We start from the raw sequence: 23,397 nt of genomic DNA on the forward strand, positions 1-23,397 counted from the left end.
GCATTCAGTATTTTCCTTATGTTTTAATGCAAAATACTAATTCAGATGTAAGTGACGTTAATTACAAGAATGGGTCAATCAATCTTTGTGGTGCTTGCAAAATTATCAAATGTAATACAGTTTGCAGTATGGTAATTTACGGAATGGCTATATGAAATTGCAGAGTACACATTCCATGCAAATTCAGCAACAATTTTAGAAGTCCAAATTTTATTTAGTACCCTTTCTTTCATCACTTGACTGGGAGCCTGGCAATCAATTGCAGTTTTGATTAGATTTCAGTTTTACCAAATTATAAGGCAAGATAAGAACCTTTATTACAAATACTTTATGACTTTTTCCTATTGGGCTTTCTCCTCAATCTATCAACTGAAAAGAAATCTGTAAATGTAATCTTTATCTTGATTTTATATTATCTGTTGAATGATGATCGGATTTTGTTGACCCTTTGAGAACTAAAAGGTGGGTTATCTTCTGAGGAATAAATGTGCTCTTTATTACATATTTTTCAAGTATAATTATTGCCAGAAAATCCATAAAGATGAATGCTATAAAACAGAGCCTGAACCTGACGCAGGGCAAATAATTTTTTCTGTAGAGAATAGAACACGTTTCAATGCCGACACTTGCAGGAAATTTTCAAACGGCAAGCCCAATTTTTCTGGAAGTTCAAATTTATGACTCCAGTCTAGGTTTTACGTCTAACACAACAGCAAAAAAAAGTTTAACAAACATTTCAAATCAGGAAATAAAATAACGAACCCTGCAGATCCTGGAAATCTGAAACAATAGCAGAAATTACTGAGAAATCCAGCAGGTCTGTCAGTATCCTTGGAGAGAAAGCAGAATTAATGTTTCTAGTCCAGTGACCCTTCAGATCTTTCAAATCACATCATTATCAAATGGAGCAAAACATAACATGTTTTGAATGGAAGCAACAAGACTTGAGAAATTGTATATCAGTCATACAAACAGCATTGTAGGGAGGTTGTCTAGATATAAATTAAAAGTGAATATTAAATGTGAATAATGAATTATTTGTAATTAGTTACATTGAAGCTCTCTCTGCTGCCCCCTGCTCCTCAGCGCTGCACACAACCCCACTCTTAACATCTTCTCATCAAGTCAAATCTGCCTTCAGGCTTTCCAAGGCAAGTGCTTTCACTTAGCTATTTCTTTGGATGACCATACAACTGTCGCAACACAAAGAATGCCCGTTTCCACATCCATAACATCACCCAACAGCACACTTTTGTCACTCCATCCGCAGCTCAAATCCTCAATATTCTCTCTAGACTTGACCATCCCAAACATTTGGCTGACTCTCAATTATTAAATCACATGAACTTAACCTCAACGAAAATTTTACTTCCTGTACCCACACTTGCATCAAGTTCAGTTCATCCATCAGCCCCATGTTCTCTATTTAACACTGGCTCATGATTAAGAAAAGGCATAATTTTAAAAATCTCTTTCTTCTTTTCAAAGACCCCACCTCTACCTCTAATATTTTTCAGCCCTATAACATTCCTCTAATTTTAGCCTATTGCACATCTACAAACTTAAGCACTCCACCATTGGTGGCTGTGACTTCAGCTGCCTCAGTTCTGAAATTCCTTCTTCCAAAACTCTCCTTAAAGCTCACCTCTTTGACAATGTTAAAGGTCATCCCTCTTTGTATCTCTTTCTTTGGTGACAGACTACAGAACCGAGGAGCATAACTGTAAAATTAGAGCAGCGTCATTCAGGGATTGGGTCAGGAAGCACTTCATCACACTAATGGTTACAAAAGTCTCAAACTTTCCCATAAATTGTCAAGGCTATGTCAACAGCTTTTTGATAGATCAATTATTCGAGATATGGAATAAAGATGAGCAAATAGAATTGAAACACAAATAAACCATGATTGAATTTATTGGCAGAACAGACTTGAAGGTTGGTGATTTGCTGAATGACCAACTCCTATCCTTCTATGAGCATCCACCCAAATTGTTTACATTTCTGTGAACTACCTTGGAATGTAATTCTATATTAAGAGCACTGTATGTCTATGTTTTTATTTGTATTGGGTATTACTATCACAGTCAGATTTGTTGCCCAGCCCTAACTGCTCTTGAACTGCTTGGCTCTCTGACTATTTCAGAGGACAGTTAAATGCCCACCATATGAAGCAAGTTGATAAATGGTTAACAGGGGTTTTGAGGTGTAAAGTTTAGCAGGTAAAAGATGGAAGGCTGTCCAGGACAGCATTTAAATAGTAAAATCTAGATGTCAGGTTTAAAAGACAGAAAACAGATTGCAATTCACAAATTGTAATTGGTAAACTATTGTCCTGAAGTTACTGCAGCATCTGTCAACAGTCTTAGTCTCTAATACTTCGGTCAACAGTTGGCCATAACTGCCCTATAGATCATTTGAACATTTTCCTAAAGTAGTCACAATGAAATATTCTTATTGAAGTTGAAAATGTAACTAGTGAATTAGACTTTTCAAGTGTTTTATCATGACTACAGAATGTTTAACTACAATCAGACAGGCTTGCAATTTTATGTATTCAAATCACAAAATGCAATTAAAGAACCAGTTATTGAGGCAAGCATACATTAGCAAGTATATTCATTTTCATAATGCATTTCCAGAATGACAGACTAAGGTTACATTTTATGACATAAATTTCTGAATCACTGTTTCTGAAGTCATTTTCTCCATTGAATAACTGTTTGAACTACTATAGCAATATAATCTGAGAACTTTAATAAGGACATTTATTTTTATTTGTGTCTGATCCTTACATTGACCAGTTGATTCTTGCACAATTTATTACATTCCAGTCAATGTCAGTGTTTATAAGTAGCGAAAATGAAAGGATAAAGGTACATTTATTGAAATCCCTTTGATTGCAACAAGTGTGGATCATATTAGAAATTTCTAGAAAAAATTACTTTATCTCAATCTGGTGACAAATTAATCTAATTTGACGTCAAGTCTTTTGAAAGACGACTAATATTAAGCATGAAAAAACTGGCAGAAAAAAATGCCAATGTAAATGCACATACCTGTAGAAGGGAATCAGAGGCTAGGCGAACTCTTTGCTGGAAAAGAACACTTAATGCTCGATTCTGTTGTTCAAGATCAAACACCCTCGTGCGCAATTTCAGGCACTCTTCTCTTAAGTCCTGTAGGTATAATTGTATTGAAGGAGAGGATTTCAAGAACATAGCTCATTTTTGTTATTAATCTTTTTTCAGACAATCAATACAATAGGATGAGAAAACAAATGTAATTTCAATCAAGCGTTCAATTGATGCTATAAATTTTTAGTGATATTGTCCAGTGAGTTGAAATCCGAGTTCCCTTTATCCCCAGTCTTAGGCTTGGCTATTATTACACTTTGTCATCTTCACAAAGGAGCATTAAGCAAAACAGCCATTTACTTTTGGAGGCAAAAGGCTAGATTCACTGTACCTGGCATCTACATAATATTTCATATGAGTATTAACCACCATTATGAACAGATTAATCAACATCATTGTTTTGGCAGAGGGGTAATGCACACCACATAAGGGAACAAAAACACTAAAGTAGAGGTTTTTTTCAATATCAAATAACATGATTAAGACACAGACATACAGGACCTAAACTTGCTGGGTTGTTTTGCTCCCTGCAGGTTTAATTTACAATTTACAAAGAGATTAAAAACCACAGAAACATATACTGATGACAATACCACATAATGGTTGATATCTTTTACATGTCCACATAAGTATTGCACTGCATTTTGTTTTTATTTCTAATATAAGACACTACAGCCAATAATATTCCCCCCTTGTTTAATCTTTTATTGTGCCCGAATGAATAAAAACCTAAGAAGGATTTGGTGTGACTTCCTTTAATTTTCCTTCCCTTCAAAAGATGTGCCACATCATTGTGTACAGTCAGGACTATTTGTGGAAGATTTGAGAACATATGTGACTAACAAAGAGTCTGACTTTTTCCAATGCAACCAGTGCCTGTTAAAATGCAAGCAATGACAGTGGAACATTATTTACAACAATAAATTGTACCAATTCAAAAAATCATTGTGCCTGAATTTGCTAGAGGCTCCTGTTGGAGTAATGACATAATCTGAGTCATGGCAAGTACATCTGATGTGCCACAACATCATTTGTATTGTTCTCAACCTCACTATCATTGCTTCTTGAGAAACAGTAAGTCATTCAGTTTGCAGTTCACTTGATAATCTTGTATATATCGGTTTTTTTAACAAAAGGAATAGGTCAATGTGGGGAGTTAGTGAATAGATTTACCTTTTGAGTAAGCAATGCTTGTACAACTTGATTGGCAACCTTTGAAAGAAATAGAATCATTGTCAGCAACAATTTTGTTACATTTCTCAAAAATCACTACCACTCTTCAATGATATTACATTTTATATTAATTAGGCATAAAAGCTCATACAATTCAATCTTTGAGTAGTTGTGCAAATTGCTGGCTTTAACCTAAAATTTTGTTATTATAGCACACTTTACACCATCTCCTTGACAAGCAACTTCAATGGGGAAGTGGTGCTGAAGTGGTAAGATCATTGAATTAGTAGTCCGGAGACCCACATGATGAAAGTTGAATTCAACAGATCAGCTTTTGACAAATGAGGCCTTGCTGCATCTGTATAGAGTTTTGGTGAGACCATACCAGTTCTGACCATTAAGGGAGTGTAACAGAAGTTTAGAGTGATTGCTCTTTATTATTATTCAGAAACTGAGCCTGGATTCTCTAGTATTTTAAAGAATGAGAGGTGGCCTCATTGAAACATTCAACAATTCTTCCAGGATATGACAGAGTAGTGGTGGAACAGGTGTTTCCCTGGCTAGTGAATCCAGAATTCAGGGTAGACAGTCTCAGAACAAGAAACAGAGTATATAGCACAGAGATGAGGAGCAATTTCTTCTCTCAGAGTGGTGATTGATTTGAGTTATCTACCCCAGGAAAGCTGCGGAAGCTCAATTGTCGAGTATGTACATAGGTCCTCAAGTTGACAGATTCTGGATATTAATGACATCATTTGGAATAATGGGGAAAAATGGTGTGGGTTTGATGACCAGCCATAATCTCTGAACTGTAGCTCAAGCTCAATGAACTGAATGGCCTACTCTTGTTTTTAATTCTTATGTTCCCACTCCTGCTGACCATCTTGCTTCAAATCTTTCTTCTCCTGGTCTCTCAAGTATACATGCACCTTTCAAAAATATTAATGTATTATTCAAACATACAGGGCTACAGATCCAGAGCTGGAAAATGGTATTAGGCTGAATAGGTTCTTTTTTAAGCTTGCAGACATGAGTTGACCAATTGGCAGCCTTCAATGTCATAAATTTTCATTAGTTCTAAAATGTAGAAAATATTTAATCTGCAAGGTACATTGAGATGCTTTTAATTTAATGTATGAGGTACAGATCAATATTTACTCAGCAGTAATTCTCTTAGTGCAATGCAAACATTGCATTTGGTTTCCTGAACAAAAAAATAACCAAATGGCAAAGTGAAGCAAATTGTAGTGCTAGTTTCTTGACAGTGAAATATTCCTTGATTAATATTGATGTCCTATTGTCCCAACTTAGTACTAAAAAGGCAACCAATTGTTTTAAAACATTGCAATATACGTCAGTTATGGTAAAGAGCTCTTTGACTAGAACATACAGACCACAGAATATAACTAACAAAATCAAATTACAAATGATTAATTACTGAAAAACTACCACCTTAACCTGACTACCAAAGTAAAATTGCTGGTATTCGGGAAACACGCCATCAGATTCTTTGTAATTAATGATACAACATTAGAAAAGAATCTAAAAGCAGTCAAAAAGGATGAGGTGACATTTTATGATGTGGAGGTGCTGGTGTTGGAATGGGATGGTCACCTGACTTCACCTGATGAAGGGGCAATGTTCCGAAAGCTCGAGATTTCAAATAAACCTGTTGGACTATAACCTGGTGTCATCTGACTTCTGACCTTGTAACATTTTAAGTATTGTATCTCACCTTTCAGAAGTTTACACTGCAGTCTTATATCAAGGTAACAAATGTATGCTGCAGCATTAACCCAAGTTTGTTGGCATACTATACTGAAATTATTCCAAAGTTCCACTTCACCATGCACTAAATCTTTATGTTGTGCAGATATTGGGTCTTTCTTGCATTTCATACTTCACTCAGACTTTCTTGTGGATCTTTCGAGCAGGTGAACAGAGCAGCAAGAACCAGATAATATAGACCAGGAAAGCCTTAAGCTACGTCTGGTTTAATTTGGATTAACAGATCTCACCAGCAAAAGATGGGAATAGTGTCACTGTTCCTAGATTAGTGAGAAAGAAAGCAATCCAGGATTCATGTTTCAGTGCTTACTGGTAGCAATGATGCAGTTGGAAACAAAAACAAAAAAAAGAGAATATAACTAACTCCATTAAAATCAGCAACAATATAAGTTTCAAGGCATTAAAAGCAACATATTTTGAATGCATCAAATTTCATTGTGTACCCAGTGAGTATTAAAAGTCAAAATTTATTATTGCGAAATTCCAACACAATGGACTGTGCATCAAATGAGATGCAAAATCAAAGTAAATGAGAGCATTTTGTTCATAGTTGAAAGCATGATTATAGTAAAACAACATGTGAGACAGTGGCTAGAGCATTGAAATACAGCACCATTTTTTCTGCCGTAAGATCGGAGTTAAAATATAGGTCAACCTGCTTCGATGAAATATTCCTCTTTGACAATTGCAAGGGTTCTAATCAAATTTGAGCAGCCTCAGCCTGTTTAGAGATACTGAGAGTTCACTACATAAAATTGCCCAAAGTTCTGATTAAATTACTGGTCTCAACAGACATGGAAGAAAGAAATGAGATGGGAAACAGGTTACATTAAAAAAAGGAAGTTCTTCGGAGATTGAAATTAAGAATGTTGTTTGGAGAAACTGTAGAAAAGTATTTACCTGCACCACACCTGTTTGAGGTGGAGCTGATGTTGCTGATAGCTTTAAAATCACATACATAGATTTATCTAATGGGAAATATTTCTGTAAATACAAATTATTGAAAGAAAATGGTTTACAGAAGCAAAGAGAATCTCAAAACATTCTGCAACTCTCTCATCTTACCTCATCAAGACATCGTTCATACTGTTCTCTCTGATGCTCATTTTCTAAGGCTAAGGCTGAGTTCTCTGCCTGCAATTGAATTGAAAAAAGAATCCACATCAATACAAGCTCAGGCTGTCATCCATCATAAAAATCAGTGAGGAGCCAAAGGCACTCGTACAAAGACAATGTTTTATCTGCAGTCACCATTATTTGAAATGCAGGTAAATGTACTACATACGTCTATTTAATTAAGATTTACCATTTTGCCAAATTGTCCAATTTTTCTCTTTCACTAAAATATGGAACCCTGGAATTAACTGATCAGAAACCAAACAGCACAACTTCTAGATTTTCATCCAGCAGTTGAGTGGTACTTTCAAATTCATTCAAGAATATTATCTTGCACAAGATGTGCCAGACCAGTCATTGATCTCCATCTATGACACTGTTGGGTGCTGCCTACCTTTTACCATGGCTCCATTGGAATTCTTTGGTTGGCTTTGATTTTTCTGTCACCCTGCTGTGTTATGTTGTTGCTGTGCACGTTTACTAGCATTACATGTTATTTTAGAAAACTAGCACTAACCGAGAAAAAGTGCCCACTTAATGATCCAAAATCACTACCATTATTATTAACCTTGCTATTTTAACAACAAACAAATGAAGGGTTAAAGTATGAATACAAACCAGGTGAATATGAACATGCATGATCATTTGCTGAAACTACAGTGCCTATTACTCATTTTTAATTTACAAATCAAAAACCTAATTAATCATATCTGAATGACCTATAAGTGATATGTTGCTCATAGCAGAAGTATTGAACTATATTATTCTATTACAATTTCATTAAACTGTTATTTATAATATACCTTTCAAATCATAAAGGAATGTTTTTAATTCTCTTTGCAAAGGTTAGGCAGCAACAAATTTTAATCAAATTTGACATGTTAACTGCACTATTACAAAACTACAGTACAGGAAATATATTAACAGCACAAAACTGTATTCTGCAAAGAAAGACTGATACAGCCAAAAATGTCAAACATTCAAATTAACGTATGAGGTCATTGTGAATTATGAATCTTTGTAAAACAATTTTTTCAGACAATTTTGTTAAATACAATGGAAAAAGACTAATTTGGAATTTGTTTTTTCTCAGTATATAATATACTTGCTTTAAACACATTTAACTACAGATAAAAACTGATCAAGTCAAATACTAAATGCACATCAACAAACAATGATTTAAGGTTTCAGAAATTCTCTCGAATACGCATAAAAGGGGATGTGCAAAGATATTTCAGATTCTGAATTGAGACAACATAGAGCTTGTGACCTTTCAGAATGTGAATCGCATTCTAGGTAAAGTACTCAAACATTTACATTCTTTTGTCAAAATATCAAAAAAAAGTTGAAATCTAACTCTTATAATGTTCACATAATTATGATTTTAAATGAAAATGCATCATTAATACTTGATAATCCTAAAGAGAAAAAGATGAGGTATATATAAACTACATTAATATCATGAGCAAATTGATGGTAGTGAAGAACAGCTTGACTAGTCATCCAAATTCTTTGGAATGATAACACGCACAATGTGGTATACGAAAAACACAGCAAAACCTCATCACATTATCCTCTTCTACTAGAGGAAGGAAGCCGTTCTGAAGAAGGGTTACTGGATCCAACATGTTAACTCCTGATTTCCCTCCACAGGTGCTGCAAAACCTGCTAAAGTTTTTCCAGCAATTTCTGTTTTCGACTCAAAATATTACTTTGCTTGTTTCCAACCAAAGAATTATTTTATCAAGCAACCCAAATAGGAAATCTGGAAATCATGTTCAACAATTATGAAAGTAGATTGAACCTGGAACCTGCTGGCCTAATGAGCCTGAATGCCACCTATCACTGCTACTCTCAAACATTAGTAGGATTTCCATACAGTATTTTATCTTAGGCATGAATTCACCACATTAAAAAAAATCTACACAATACTTGTGAGTAAAAGGTCAATTTTTTACATATTTAAACATAGAGCAGCACTTGCTCATGATGACAGCAATAAAATCCCTGGGGTTTGCAGTTTGGATTTAAAAATTAAGCCAACTACTCTTGAAATCACACTAGTTTAGCCTAAAAATGATCAACTTTTATAGACTAAAGTGTGTGAAAACATTAATAGAGTTAAACGCATCAATACAGGACACTGTAGAGTTATATGAATAATGTGTATATTGTGATCGTTCATTATCAGGTGAATTGAGACCTTAAATGTGTGTTAAGCATCTATGTCATCAAAGCCACATTTAGTATGGTTGACTTGAAAAGGAGGAATCCAGAGGATTTATTTTAACCACTAGAGGGCATTTCCGTTAAACTACTTTGAGTCTACTTTGAGTCGTAACATTGTTAATGAACTTGAATGTTGCTGCCAAGTTCTTGAATATATTTTATACACAAAGGAAAAAATTATACTTTTAAAAACATCAGCTCCTAAACAAAATGGTCAAATAAGAAGCAAAAAACAGCTGGATGCAAGTGGAAACTGCTTTTGGGAGCTTTACAGACTGTGCGTGGTTCAGTGAACATGAAAAACATGCAAGACTGCTGTAAAGTGTACCCTATTGTCTCTCACCTTCATATTCTTCATTCAACCTTTATGGTTTGAGTGGTTTGGACTTCCCAGGAAGTTTAGATATAACTGCGGCTAAGTTACATTACTTAATCCCCAATGAATTGTGTATGCAATTTATCCCAATTTATACCAATTTATCCCAATTTATACCAAAATATTACCATACAGAAACTTCCTTGTACTATTTCCTATATACATTTACTGAAATCCTCTGCTATTCATTTACATAGATACACCTTCCTGCAAAGTTTGTATGACTTTCCTATATTTGTGCAAACAACAGATTGGGATGGAGCTTCCCCTAACTGTTTGGTGCAGCAACAGTATGGAGTCATCCGAATTTGCCAAAACAAAGATTTCCAGTGTTTTTTTTTAAGGTTGTCTACACCCATCTAATATACTTAATAAAGGCCATATCAATCTCAGTACACCAGAAATGTATGAGAATTCTTCACCCCACTGTGTTCAAAAATATATTTGCAGCTGGAATAACCTCCCTAAGCATAACTACTAATTGTATATTAATTAAGTTTAATTATACACAATTAATGAACATTAAATTAACACCCACACAGATACAAACTGGGCTTCTTATGGTGCAGTGGTAATGCCTCTGCCTCTGAGCCAGGAGGCCCAAGCTCAAGTCCTATCTGATCCAGAAGTGGGTAGTAACATCTCTAAATGGGTTTATTAAAGTAATAAACTGACACAAACTGGAACTGTTCCACACTGTAGGGATTCTACGGATTCTATGATTCTGCTGCTACTGGAGGCAAGAATCGTTATGCTTACAAACGTGTACATTTTGGTTCCAGTTTGATCCTTCACTAATTAGCTGTGTGCAAAATAATATGGTACCAGAAGTGGTTGACTGCAGGCTGAAAATGAAGCAAAACCATTGAGAAAAATTACAATCCTGGTGCCCAATGTAGAAAATAGCAGAGATTTTGCACTGTAAATTGACAGTGTCTGAATATATTCCAATATTCTCAGAATCTGAACATTATGACTAAAGGAAAAATATAAGTATATGGACAGGCATTATGCTCCTATCAAAAGGAAACAAAAGACAGATGCTCTTATATTGCTTCTTACAAGAAGTAAAATCAGAAAGAAAGTAATTGTTGATGTAGATACCCATCAATTGGATAATAATAGAGGTTTGGATCTTCTGCTAAAGTTCTTGGATGAAATCTACAAAGATAGTGACGTATTAAACACTTACAAATTATGGTGTGATCATAGAAAACACAGTCATTTAATTGAATTTTAACAGATGTTCTAAAAGATGAATAAAATTCAATTCAGGCACTTCTAGGTTAGTGATGACATTAAGGTGTCCTGTATGTTTATGTCACCTCTCAAATAGTTGTCAGGTTTTCAGAGAGAAAGACTTTACCTTAAGAAATTCTACATAAACAGTTATTACCTTTAGCCATGATGGAACTATTGAGACAATCCTCAGTGGCACAAAGAATAGAACAATACATTTTGTTACTAGATTTCAAAATAGTCCAACTGGATGCAGGCTTAGATGCAATGTGAGGATTAAAGATAGGAAGAATGAAGCTAAAAGTACCTTTAGCTCATTTGGCTATTAGAGCAACAATAAAAAAAATACATGCACAAAGGAACTGTTAAAAGTTCCTGAAGAAGGCATTCCTTACAATACAATGTTTTGTAAGAAATGAAGATTTATTTAAGTAGTTTTAAAAATGTTGGGCATGTTTTGTGATTGTGCGTCGCTTTTACTCCACGTCATTAAAATGAATGACTCCACAGAAAATTTGGGCTGAACTTCTGTTGGCAGAGAATTAGGAGAGCAAAAAGGGGCCATGAAATAACCTTGACAAGTAGAGTTAAAAGTAAGTGGATAACTAGGGAGAAGGTCAGGCCACTTAAGGATAAAAGGAGGGCACTTGTGCTTGAAGGCAAAGGAAATGGGAGAGATCCTAAATGAGGACTTTGCATCGGCATTCACCTAGTAGAAAGATATGGAGGATAGTGAGATTGGTGTGGAGCATGCTAATATGGCAGGGCATTTTGAGATCAAGAAAGAAGTGGTGTTGGGTTCTTGAAGAAGTCCCCAGGGCATGATGGTATCTACCCCAGGTTAATGAGAAAGGCAAGAGAGGAGATTGCTGGGGCCTTGACCAAGATCTTTGTATCCTCGCTAGCCACTGGAGGACTGGTGATTAGTTAATGTTGTTCCTCAGTTCAAGAAGAGAAATAGGGATAATCCAGGAAACAATAGACCAGAGATTGGGGATTGGGAAGCTAATGGAGACAATTCTTAGGGATAGGATTTACATGCATTTGGAAAAGCATGGCCTAATTAGGGAGAGTTAGCATGACTTTGTGCAGGGCAGGTCATCACTAACTTGATTGAATTCTTTATAGAGGTGATGAAGATGATTGATGAGGGTACAGCAGTGGATGTTGTCTACATGGATTTTAGTAAGGCTTTCAACAAAGTCCTTCACGGTAGACTCATCTGGAAGATTAAAATGCATGGGATCCTTGGTAACTTGGCTGCATGGATTCAGAATTGGCTTGCCCTTGGAAGACAGAGGGTAATGGTGGAAGGGTGATTTTCTGGTTGGAGGTCCATGACTAGTGGTATTCCACAGGCGATTGGTACTGGAACCTCTGCTGTTTGTAATATATATAAATAAATGATTTTGATGAAAATATAGATGGGTGGGTTAGTAAGTTTGCATACGATACAAAGATCAAAGGAAAATGGATAGCATAGAAGGTTGTTAAAGGACACAGCGGGACATAGATCACTTGCAGATATGGGTGGAAAAATGGCAGATGGAGGTCAATCCAGCTAAGTGTAAGGTGCTGCACTTTATGAGATCAGATATTAAGGAAAAGTATACAGTTAATGCCAGGACCCTGAACAGAGGAATCTTGGAGTTCAAATCCATAGCTCCCTGAAATTGGTCACTCAAGTAGATAGGATGGTGAAGGAGGCATATGGCATGCTTGCCATTATTGGTCAGGCAACTGAATACAACAGTCACCATGTCATGTCCCTTTGCAACTTTAAAGACATTGGTTAGGCTGCACTTAGAGTATTGCATTCAATTCTGGTCACCACATTACAGGAAGGAAGTGGAGGCTTTGGAGGTGGTGCAGAAGAGGTTTACTAGGATGCTGTCTGGATTAGAGGGACTAAGCTATACGGAGATACTACAAGAAGTCGGGTTGTCTTCTCTGGAGCTGTGGAGGCTGAGGGGAGACTTGACAGAAGTCTATAAAATTATGAGATGCATAGATAGGATTGATGGTAAGAATCTTTTTCTTAAGAGTTGAAATGTCTAATACTAGGGGGCATGCATTTAAGGTGAGAGGGGAAAGTTCCAAGAAGATGTGAGGGGCAACTTGTTTTTCTTTTACACAGAGAATGGCAGGAATCTGGAATACACTGCCAGGGAGATGGAGACAGATATGTTAAGGACGCTTAAGGGATGTTTAGATCAGCACATGAATATACAAGGGATGGAGGGATATGGACCAAGGGCAGGCAGAAGGGATTGGTTTAATTTGCTACGATGCTGTACTGAAGAGCAGTACCTTACAGTTTCTGTACATTACAGTTCTATGTAAGATTAGTACAAAAGAAAATGTGAATTTTAGTGTAACAGCTATTTCAGTATGTTCCAGGAAATCCCAGCTCAAATATTTTATTGCGCATCTTAAACCAATCTAGTTTCCATTAGTGGAATATTTTTAGTCTAGATGTGCACTAATTTATAATCTACAAAGTAATTTGTGACGATAAACTTGTAAACAAACCTATTACTATCTTGACCGTGAAAAAATAACAAAGAAAAGAATACACAAATACTAAAAATTAATTGGAATAATGGACACAAGATGACTTTAATACATCTTTTTGTGTGCTCAGGTTATTGGTTTCTCAAGTCTATCCCATGAGAACCTACTTCAAAATGAGTAATTCAATTCTCCTGAAAGAGTAATAACTCACTGTCTTCATAATTGTTATATTTAGAGGCAACAATGTCCTTTAAACACTGCAATTAGATGAAGGCTGTTTAAAAAAAAACTTTTCTTTTCAACTTTTATGCAATTAATATGTGTATCTACTTTTATTTGTGTGAGGGGAGAACATGGCTCAGGGTAGGAAAATGGTGAACAATGCAAGACTATTCAAAGCACAAACCCAGTTTAAGGGATTTGATGCTCAGATCTCCAACTCGTTGTCACATATTTGTGGGCCTTTTCTGTGCTTTTCTTTAAAAGCTGACTTAAAAACAATTCTAAATAGGGAGACAATGGTCATGTTATAATCGGAAGTCAAGATCTTTTATTTGGTTTCATGAATCGATAAAAATGGCAGATTATTCTTCATGTCAAAGATTTTATGATCAGTTAACAAGGGATGAATTAGTTCCCCTTTTTTAAAGCTAAGTTGGCTGCAAAAATAATATAGTTTTTTTTAATAAGCAGCTTTACCACACTCCAATTAAAATATAATTCACTAGTTGACCAGAATCAAATAGAAAGACAGTGACATGGTCTTACTGAGTTCAAAAAAGATCACTTTCATTACTTAATAACTACAAAGAAAAGTAATAAAATGCAACATCTAACATACACACACACCTGCACACAAAACCCAAAGTTTAATAATGGAACTGTCAAGCATAAATATGACAACGAAGATTTGGCTTTCTTCTTTAACAGTGTCCTTACAGTCTTCAGATATTAGATTTAACATGATATCACAGTTGTTTAATTGATGTCTTGTATCTTCAAGCTTGGTAATGTGTAAATTACTTTAATGCCAATATATGAAACATGCATAGGGGTTTAAATCAAACCAGAAATATAGACTTGAGTGATTAAATGATACTTGGATGAAATGGTGATTTTAATTCATTTTAGTTTGTTAAGTGATGGTTTCATAAAAATCACTCAATTACGTTGGTTCCATCTTAAGTCAGTTTCAAACCAATTTAGTCCATTAAAGGTCCCAGGTAATAAAAAGTTGATGGACGTCTACCATACCAAAGTTCAATAAAAAGTAAGAAAAATGTACTCCTTTGAAACAGAAGCTCACACGTCTGTATTTTTTCTGGTAAAGAACCTGTGCAATGAACACAAATCTAATGAAGGATTTAAGTGGTGAGAACATTTTTTTTTGTAAATTTATGATGAGACTGTTCGTGAAGTTCCAAACAATAATGTCAAATAAAAAGGTTTTGGCTTCATAATATTGATGAGATTTGTGCAGAGACTGAAACAAAATAAATGTCATTTTAAAATGCAAAATAGGTAAATATAGTTATGCTTTGAATTTCATTATGACTAAATGTTCAAGTTAGTTTTTAGTCCAGATTTGATGTTATCTTCAACAGAGAACAATAGAACAAGTACATTTTGTGGACCGAAGGGACACACGATAGACTAGTTGAGAAGGTAAATCGCCAAGTCTGACACTTTAAAATGCAAGGTTTTGCTGTAGGATTCAATGTGGAATAAAATCCCAAGGTGCTTCACAGAAAAGCATGCCAGATTGGTCTGCAATAAATCAGACCAGAACAAAACCAAAAGCTTAGTGGACCAACATTTCAGACTGTTAAATGAAGCAAAAGTATCAATTTAAAAAGAAATATTAAATGTGATTGAATTTTCAGCAATGGTGACACAGCACAAATGAAAATTCTGCATAAATGCTACAGCTGGCTTCTGGGATATCAAAATCTCAATACGTGAAAATAGTTGTTAAATCATCCTTCTGTAAGGAATTCTGCATATTGTAATTTTGCTCATTTTCAATACTACTTTTGGATTTCCAATACAACAGTAAATATTTCTGGAATTATCACATTGGTTCCACAGAAATATTGCAGATATCACCAACATATGCTGGGTATTTTGTCCAACTTTCTATTCTTCAGAGGTAAGCACCTTTTATGACAATTATGCCACATTCACATTATGTTAAGGTCCAAATTAAAGTTGAGTTTTTAACATGTGGTTTCTGATTGATGCCACTAACATGAGCAAAAGAGTGGCAAATTGATTGTGCATTCATATAAATTGAATATATAACACAGTCTGCGTAATGAAAACAAGTTTGCAGTCACTTAGATCTTCCTTCAAGTTGCAATGAGATTACTCAGAGAAACAACTTCAACTAAAACAGCTGGACACTGCAACCAAATTTCAAATCAGTTCTGAGGAAGGGTCACACTACCCAAAATATTAACTCTGATTTTTCCCCACAGATGCTGCCAGACCTGCAGAGCTTTTCCAGCAATCCCTATTTTTGTTTCAAACCAGTTTCCTGCTTCCAAAATATGGCAGAGAAAGAAGCATTTTTAAACAAGTCCCCTAATCTAGATTCTCGTCCTTCCTCAAGAGGCAATCCTCTCATTCCAGGTACAGTATTAGTTTAGTAAACCTTCTCTGAACCAGTTTCAATGCACTAACATCCTTCCAAATGTACAGTGACCAGTACTGTACACAGTCCTCCAGATACAACATCACCAATGCCCTGCATGACTGAAGCATAATCTCCTTCGTCCTGCATTTACTTTTGTTTGCAATAAAAGCTGGCAATCTATCGGCTTTCCTGATGACACATTGTAACCATACACTAAACTTTCATGATTCATGCACAGGACATCCAAATCTCTCTGCATTTCAGAACTCTGCAACCTCTCATCATTTAGATGATATGCTTTTTTATTCTTTCTGCCAAAAAGGACGATTTCACACTTTCCTACATTGCCCTCGATTTGCCAGATCTTCACAACTCAACTTCCTACCTATCTTTATCATCTGCAGATACCTTCTTTCTCTTCATCCAAATCATTTATTTAAATTGTGAAGAGTTGAGGCCCTCGTGCCAACCACTGTGACACAACACTCATGACATCCTGCCAGCCTGAAAAAGACCCATTATTCCTACTTCCTGTTAGCCAAGAGATTTTATTTTCTGCAATAACCTGTGATGTGGCAATTTATCAAAATGCCTCTGTAAATCTAAGTACAAAACATCCACTGGTTTCCTTTTATCTATAGCACAAGTCAATTCTTCAAAGAACTCCAATAAATTAATTAAATATGATTTCCTTTTGATAAAACAATGTTGTCTCTGCCCAATTACCTCAAAGTTATCCAAGTGTCCAATTGTAAGTTTTTTAATAATGGCTTCTAACACTTACCCCAAGACAGATGTTAAGCTAACTGGCCTGTAGTTTCCTGCTTCCTGCCTTGCCTCCCCTGAACCCCTGTCCTCTAACTTCTGCATGAAAGAGTTACATTAGCAAGTTTCCCATCTAAAGGAACCTTCCCTGGTCTAATGTGTTTTTTTGAAAATTAAACTGGGATAACACCTATCTCATTGATTACTCCTTTAAGATCTTTGATTGAAATCCATCAGGCCCTGGGGATTTGTTAGTTTCAGCAATTAACAGTACTAATTCCCTGGTAATTATAATTTTGAGTTCCTCCATACCTTTCAATTACTGATTTACAGCTATACAGAGAGGCTGAATAGGCTGGGACTGTTTTTCCAGGGGCATTGGAGGCTGAGGGATGACCTTATAAAGGTTTATAAAATCATGAAGAGATTAGATTGAATTGGACTTACAATAATGGGTCTTTTCCAGATGCAACTTGTATCTTCTGACGAAAATATTTGTTCAATCATCTGCCACCTTCTTATTCTCCGATACTGATTCCCCAGACTCATTTCTTATAGAACCAATGCCTACTTTAACGCTCATCTTTTGTAAATATCTGTAGAAACTTTTCCTTTAGAGTCATAGACATGTACAGCATTGAAACAGACCCTGCGGTCCAACTCATCCATGCCAACCAGATATCCTAAACTGATCTACTCTCATTTGCCAGTATTTGGCCCATATCCCTCTAAACCCTTCCTTTTCGGATGCCTTTTTGTCGGAGAAATTGAGCCCAATAAATGAGAGACCACAAACGAGGATCGCGGTGAAACTGACAAGCAGTTTAATTAAACCAAGTGATATTGCAGAAGAGAAATTGACCAGGCTGAAACAGAACTGATTCTCTGCACAGATGGCTCGAATGCTCTTCCCAGAACAGAAGGTGCAAGCATGCTTTATAGGAGTACAACACAAAGGTGATAATTGTAAAGTAGTTACAGTACAATGGTGAAAATTGTAAAGAGATTAAAACAAGAAAAACTGAATGGAAGTTAATCAGGCATCCAGCAGTAGCAATTCATTTGTAACTGACACAGGAGATTCCACCAATCACTGGGTGGGTGAGAATGTCTTCTAGAGGATTCTTCATTGTATTTCCCGTCCGTGTGAGTATGTGTCATTGTCTCTTCTCCTGGCATTGAGATGTGTCCATTGTGTTCCTCCTGCGAGCGAAGTCTTCCAGGGTTTCTCGGTCCGCCTCTTTGTTTCTGCGATATCGGTTTCAATGGGAAAGGAGCCTGCCCTTACAGTGTTGCGACTGCAGTACTAATCTGGGCTGGGAGCTGATTATGAAAACTGTTTTAGGAAGTGTATTCTCTGGTCTGGGAGTAATGTGGCCATGTCTGGTTTCTATGTTAGCCTGTTTGGCCAAGACTGGGGCACTCTGGGTAGTTTCGGTCTGTGTTTTGCAGGCCAGCTTCTGTGTTTATGTGGCCATGCTGTGGGTAAGCAGGGTGGCAGATCTTTTTCCCACACTTTTAAATATTGTAATTGTACCAGCCTCCACCACTTTTTCTATAGAGACACCACTCTGTGTGAAAAAGTTGCCCCTTAGATCCCTTTGAAATCTTTCCCCTCTCACCTTAAACCTATGCCCTCTAGTTTTGGATTCTACCAACCTGGGAAAAGCCCTATTTATTCAATCTAATCTCTTCATAATTTTATAAACCTTTATAAGATCATCCCTCAGCCTCCAATGCCCCTGGGAAAACATCCCCAGCTTATTCAGCCTCTCTGTATAGCTCAAACCCTCCAACCCTGGCAACATCCTTGTAAATCTTTTTTGAACCCTTTCAAGTTTCACAACATGCTTCTGATAGGAGGAAGACCAGAATTGCAGACAGTATTCTAAAAGTGGCCTAATCAATGTCCTGTACAGCCGCTACATGACCTTACACTCTTACACTCAATACTGTGATCAAGAAAGAAAAGCATACCAAACACCTCCTTCACTATCCTATCTACCTGTGACTCCACTTTCAAGGAACTATGAACTTACACTTCAAGGTCTTTTTGTTCAGCAACACTCTCCAGGACCTTCCCATTAAGTGTATAAGTCCTGCTTTGATTTGCCTTTCTAAAATGCAGCACCTCATATTTATCTAAATTAAACTCCACCTGCCACTCCTCAGCTCATTGGCCCCTCTGATCAAGTTCCAGTTGTAATCTGAGGTAACCTTCTTCGCTGTCCAAAACATCTCCAATTTGGTATCATCTGTGAACTTATAACTCTACCTCTAAGTTTGCATCCATATCATTTGTATAAATGACAAAAAGCAGTGGACCCAGCACCGATCCTTGTGGCACCCCACTGGCCACAGGCCTCCAGTCTTCTACCTTTGAGCCAGTTCTGTATCCAAATGGCTAGTTCTCCCTGTATTCCATGAGAACTAACCTTACTACATTAACATCACAGAGGTGGAACGAGTAGAGAGTGTCAAGCTCCTGGGAGTGGTCATCTACAACAAGTTTTCTTGGACTCTTCATGTGGACACATTGGTTACAAAGGCCCAACAATGTTTCTTCTCCCTCGGGCAGCTGAGAATATTTGGCATGACGACGAATACCCTTACCAACTTTTATAGGTGCGCCATTGAGAGCATTCTGTCTGGATGTATCACTACCTAATATGGCAATTGTACCATTCAAGATGGGAGACGGTTACAGAGTGTGGTGAACTCAGCATGAACAATCACAAAGGCCAACCTCCCATCTACAGAATCCATCCAACAGGCCCGCTGTCAAGGAAAGGCCACCAGCATTCTCAGAGATCCATCCCACTCTAGCAATGCTTTTCTACAACCTCTACCATCGGGGAGAAGGTACAGAAGCCTGAACACACGCACCAGCCAGTTTTGAAACCGTTTCTACCCTACTGTTATTAGAATACTGAATGGACTCTCAAACTCGTAGCATTCACCTGTACCTGTGTTTTTGTTTTGCCACTGCTCACCTATTATTTACTAGCTATGATACTTAACTACATGATCTGCCTGCATTGCTTGCAAGACAAAGCTTTTCACTGGGCCTCGGTACAGATGGCAATAAATTCAATTCAGTCTACCATGAAGAACCTTGTCGAATGCCTTACTGTAGTCCATATAGATCGTATCCACTGCTCTGTCCTTATTAATCCCCTACATGACTTCAAAAATCTCAAATAAGTTCGTGAGACTTGATTTCCCACACACAAAGCCATGCTGACTATCCCTAATCAGTCCTTGCCTTTCGAAATACATGTAAATCCTGTCCCTCAGGATTCCCTCCAACAACTTGCCCAATGGTCTATAGTTCCCTGACTTTTCCTTACCACCTTTCTTAAATAGTGGCACCACGTTAGCCAACCTCCAGTCTTCCGACACCTCACTTGTGACTTTCAATGATACAAATATCTCAGCAAGGAGTCCAACAATCATTTCCCTAGTTTTCCATAGAGTTCTAAGGTACAGCTGAGCAGGTCCTGTGGATTTATCCACTTTTATGCAATTCAAGACATCAGTATCTTCTCCTCTGCAATATGGACATTTTTCAAGATTTCACTATCTATTGGGTGGCACGGTGGCTCAATGGGCGGCACGGTGGCACAGTGGTTAGCACTGCTGCCTCACCGCGCCAGAGACCCGGGTTCAATTCCCGACTGACTGTGTGGAGTTTGCACGTTCTCCCCGTGTCTGCGTGGGTTTCCTCCGGGTGCTCCGGTTTCCTCCCACAGTCCAAAGATGTGCAGGTCAGGTGAATTGGCTATTCTAAATTGCCTGTAGTGTTAGGTAAGGAGTAAATGTAGGGGTATGGGTGGTTTGCGCTTCGGCGGGTCGGTGTGGACTTGTTGGGCCGAAGGGCCTGTTTCCACACTGTAAGTAATCTAATCTAATCTAATCTAATGGTTAGCACTGCTGCCTCACAGCACCGGGAACCCAGGTTTGATTCCACCCCGGGACTGTATCTGTGCGGGTTTGCTCCGGTTTCCTCCAACAAATCAAAGATGCGCAGGTCAGGTGAATTGGCCATGCTAAATTGCCCACAGTGTTAGGTGCATTACTCAGTGTTAAATGTAGGGGAATGGGTGGGTTACTCTTCGAAGGATCGGTTGGGCCAAATGGCCTGTTTCCACACTGTAGAGAATCTAATCTAATTTCCTCACATTGGATATCTTCCATAGCCTCCTCCACAGTAAACACTGATGCAAAATGCTTGTTTAGAATCTCTCCCATCTCCTGCTGCTCCATACATAGGCTGCCTTGCTGATCTTTAAGGGGGCCTATTCTCTCCAGAGTTACCCTTTTGTCCTTAAATGTATTTACAAAATCCCTCTGGATTCTCCTTAACCTTATTTGCCAAAGCTATCTCATGTCCTTGTTTTGCCCTCCTGATTTCCGTCTTAAGTATATTCCTACAGCCTTTATACTCTTCTAAGGATTCACTCGATTGCTCCTGTCTATATGCTTCCCTCATTTTCTTAACCAAAACCTCAAATTTCTCAAGTCATCCCGCATTCCCTACACCTACCAGCCTTGCCTTTCACCTTAATAGGAAGACACTGTCTCTGAACTCATGTTTTTCATTTTTGAAGGCTCCCCATTTTCGAGCCGTCCCTTTATCTGTGAACATCTGCCTTCAATCAGCTTTTGAAAGTTCTTGTCTAACACCGTCAAAATTGTCTGTCCTCCAATTTAGAACTTTAACCTTTTAAATACGGTCTATCCTTTTCCATCACTATTTTAAACTAAAAATTATAGCCACTGGATTCTTAACTGACACCTCAGTGATCTGCCCTGCCTTATTTCCCAAGATTAGGTCAAGTTTTGCAGCTTCTCGAGTAGGTACATCCACATCCTGAATCAGAAAATTGTCTTGTACACACTTTACAAATTCCTCTCCACCTAAATCCTTAACACTATGGCAGTCGCAGTCTATGTTTGGAAAGTTAAAATCCCCTACCATAACCACCATTCTTAAAGATAAGTGAAATCTAATTTCAGATTTGTTTTTCAATTTCCTGCTGACTGTTGGAGAGGTCTACAATACAATCACAATAAGGTGATCACCCCTTTCTTATTTCTCAGTTTCCACCCAAATAACTTGGTTGGCTGTATTTCCGGGATTATCCTCCCTCAGTACAGCAGTAATGATCAAAAATGCCACTCCCTCTCCTCTCTTGCCTCCCTTTCTATCCTTCCTGTAGCATTTGTATCCTGGAACATTAAGCTGCCAGTCCTGTCCATCCCTGAGCCATGTTTCTGTAATTGCTATGATATCCCAGTCCCATGTTCCTAGCCATGCCCTGAGTTCATCTGCCTTCCCTGTTAAGCCTCTTGCATTGAAATAAATGCAGTTTAATTCATCAGTCCTACCTTGTTCTCTGCTTTGATCCTACTTGCCCTGACTATTTGACTCACTCCTTTTCCCAACTGTACCAGTGTCAGATTGATCTCTTTCCTTGTTTTTTCTCTGGGTCCCACCTCCCCATCTTACCAGTTTAAATCCTCCCCAGCAGCTCTAGCAAAACTCCCTGCCAGTATATTAGACCCCTTCCAATTCAGGTCCTTCTTGTATAGGTCACTTCTACCTCAGAAGAGATCCCAATGATCCAAAAATGTGAATCCCTCTCCCATACACCAGCTCCTCAGCCACTCATTCACTGCTCTATCCTCTTATGCCTACCCTCACTACCCCGTAGCACAGGAGGTAATCCAGATATTATTATCCTCGAGGACCTCCTTTTTAAATTCCGACCAACTTTCTTAATTCTCCCTTCAGAATCCCCATCCTTTTCCCTTCCTCTGATGTTAGTTCCAATTTGTACAATGACCTCCTGCTGGCCCTCTCCCCTTTGAGAACATTCTGCACCCTCTGAGATATCCTTGATCTTGGCACCAGGGAGGCAACACAAAATACTAATTTTTCGCTGCTGGCCACATCTGTCTGTGCTTCTGATTAGAGAGGCCCCTATCACAATCCATCGCTTGGAACCTGACATACTCCTCATTACACTAGAGCCATTCTCAGTACCAGAAACTTGGCTTTCATGCTACATTCCCCTGAGGGCCCATCATCCCCTGTATTTTCCAAAACAGCATACTTCTTTCAGATGGGGATAGACACAGGAGACTCCTGCACTACCTGTCTACTACCCCTCCTAGCTTTCCTGGAGTTAACCCATCTATGTGACTGCTGGACACACTTTCCTCATTCCTGATGAAGGGCTTATGCCCGAAACATTGATTCTCCTGCTCCTTGGATGCTGCCTGACCTACTGTGCTTTACCAGCAACACATTTTCAACTCTGATCTCCAGCATCTGCAGACCTCACTTTCTCCTCCTACTTCTATATCACAGCTACCTGAAGTTAGGTCACTACTCTCTATTCATTGTTAATAAACAGAACCAT

The 23,397-nt window shown here is 37.7% G+C and overlaps 1 protein-coding gene across 8 annotated transcripts in view; it reads right to left on the reverse strand.

The window, feature by feature from the left end:
• nckap5l (NCK-associated protein 5-like) overlaps positions 1–23,397 on the reverse strand; it is a 643,060-nt gene that overhangs the window by 181,198 nt on the left and 438,465 nt on the right. For all 8 annotated transcript variants that reach the window (XM_087989196.1, XM_043694058.2, XM_043694062.2 and 5 more), the window contains 3 exons: positions 7,161–7,229; positions 4,308–4,346; positions 3,057–3,176 (listed from right to left, as the gene is read on the reverse strand). In XM_087989196.1, the coding sequence (XP_087845322.1) occupies positions 3,057–3,176; positions 4,308–4,346; positions 7,161–7,229 (228 nt within the window). The remainder of the gene's footprint in view (positions 1–3,056; positions 3,177–4,307; positions 4,347–7,160; positions 7,230–23,397) is intronic.

This window comes from Chiloscyllium plagiosum, unplaced genomic scaffold (assembly GCF_037043375.1).
Source record: "Chiloscyllium plagiosum isolate Xiang-an unplaced genomic scaffold, Cpla_swu_hap1 HiC_scaffold_7, whole genome shotgun sequence".
NCBI lineage: Eukaryota > Metazoa > Chordata > Chondrichthyes > Orectolobiformes > Hemiscylliidae > Chiloscyllium > Chiloscyllium plagiosum.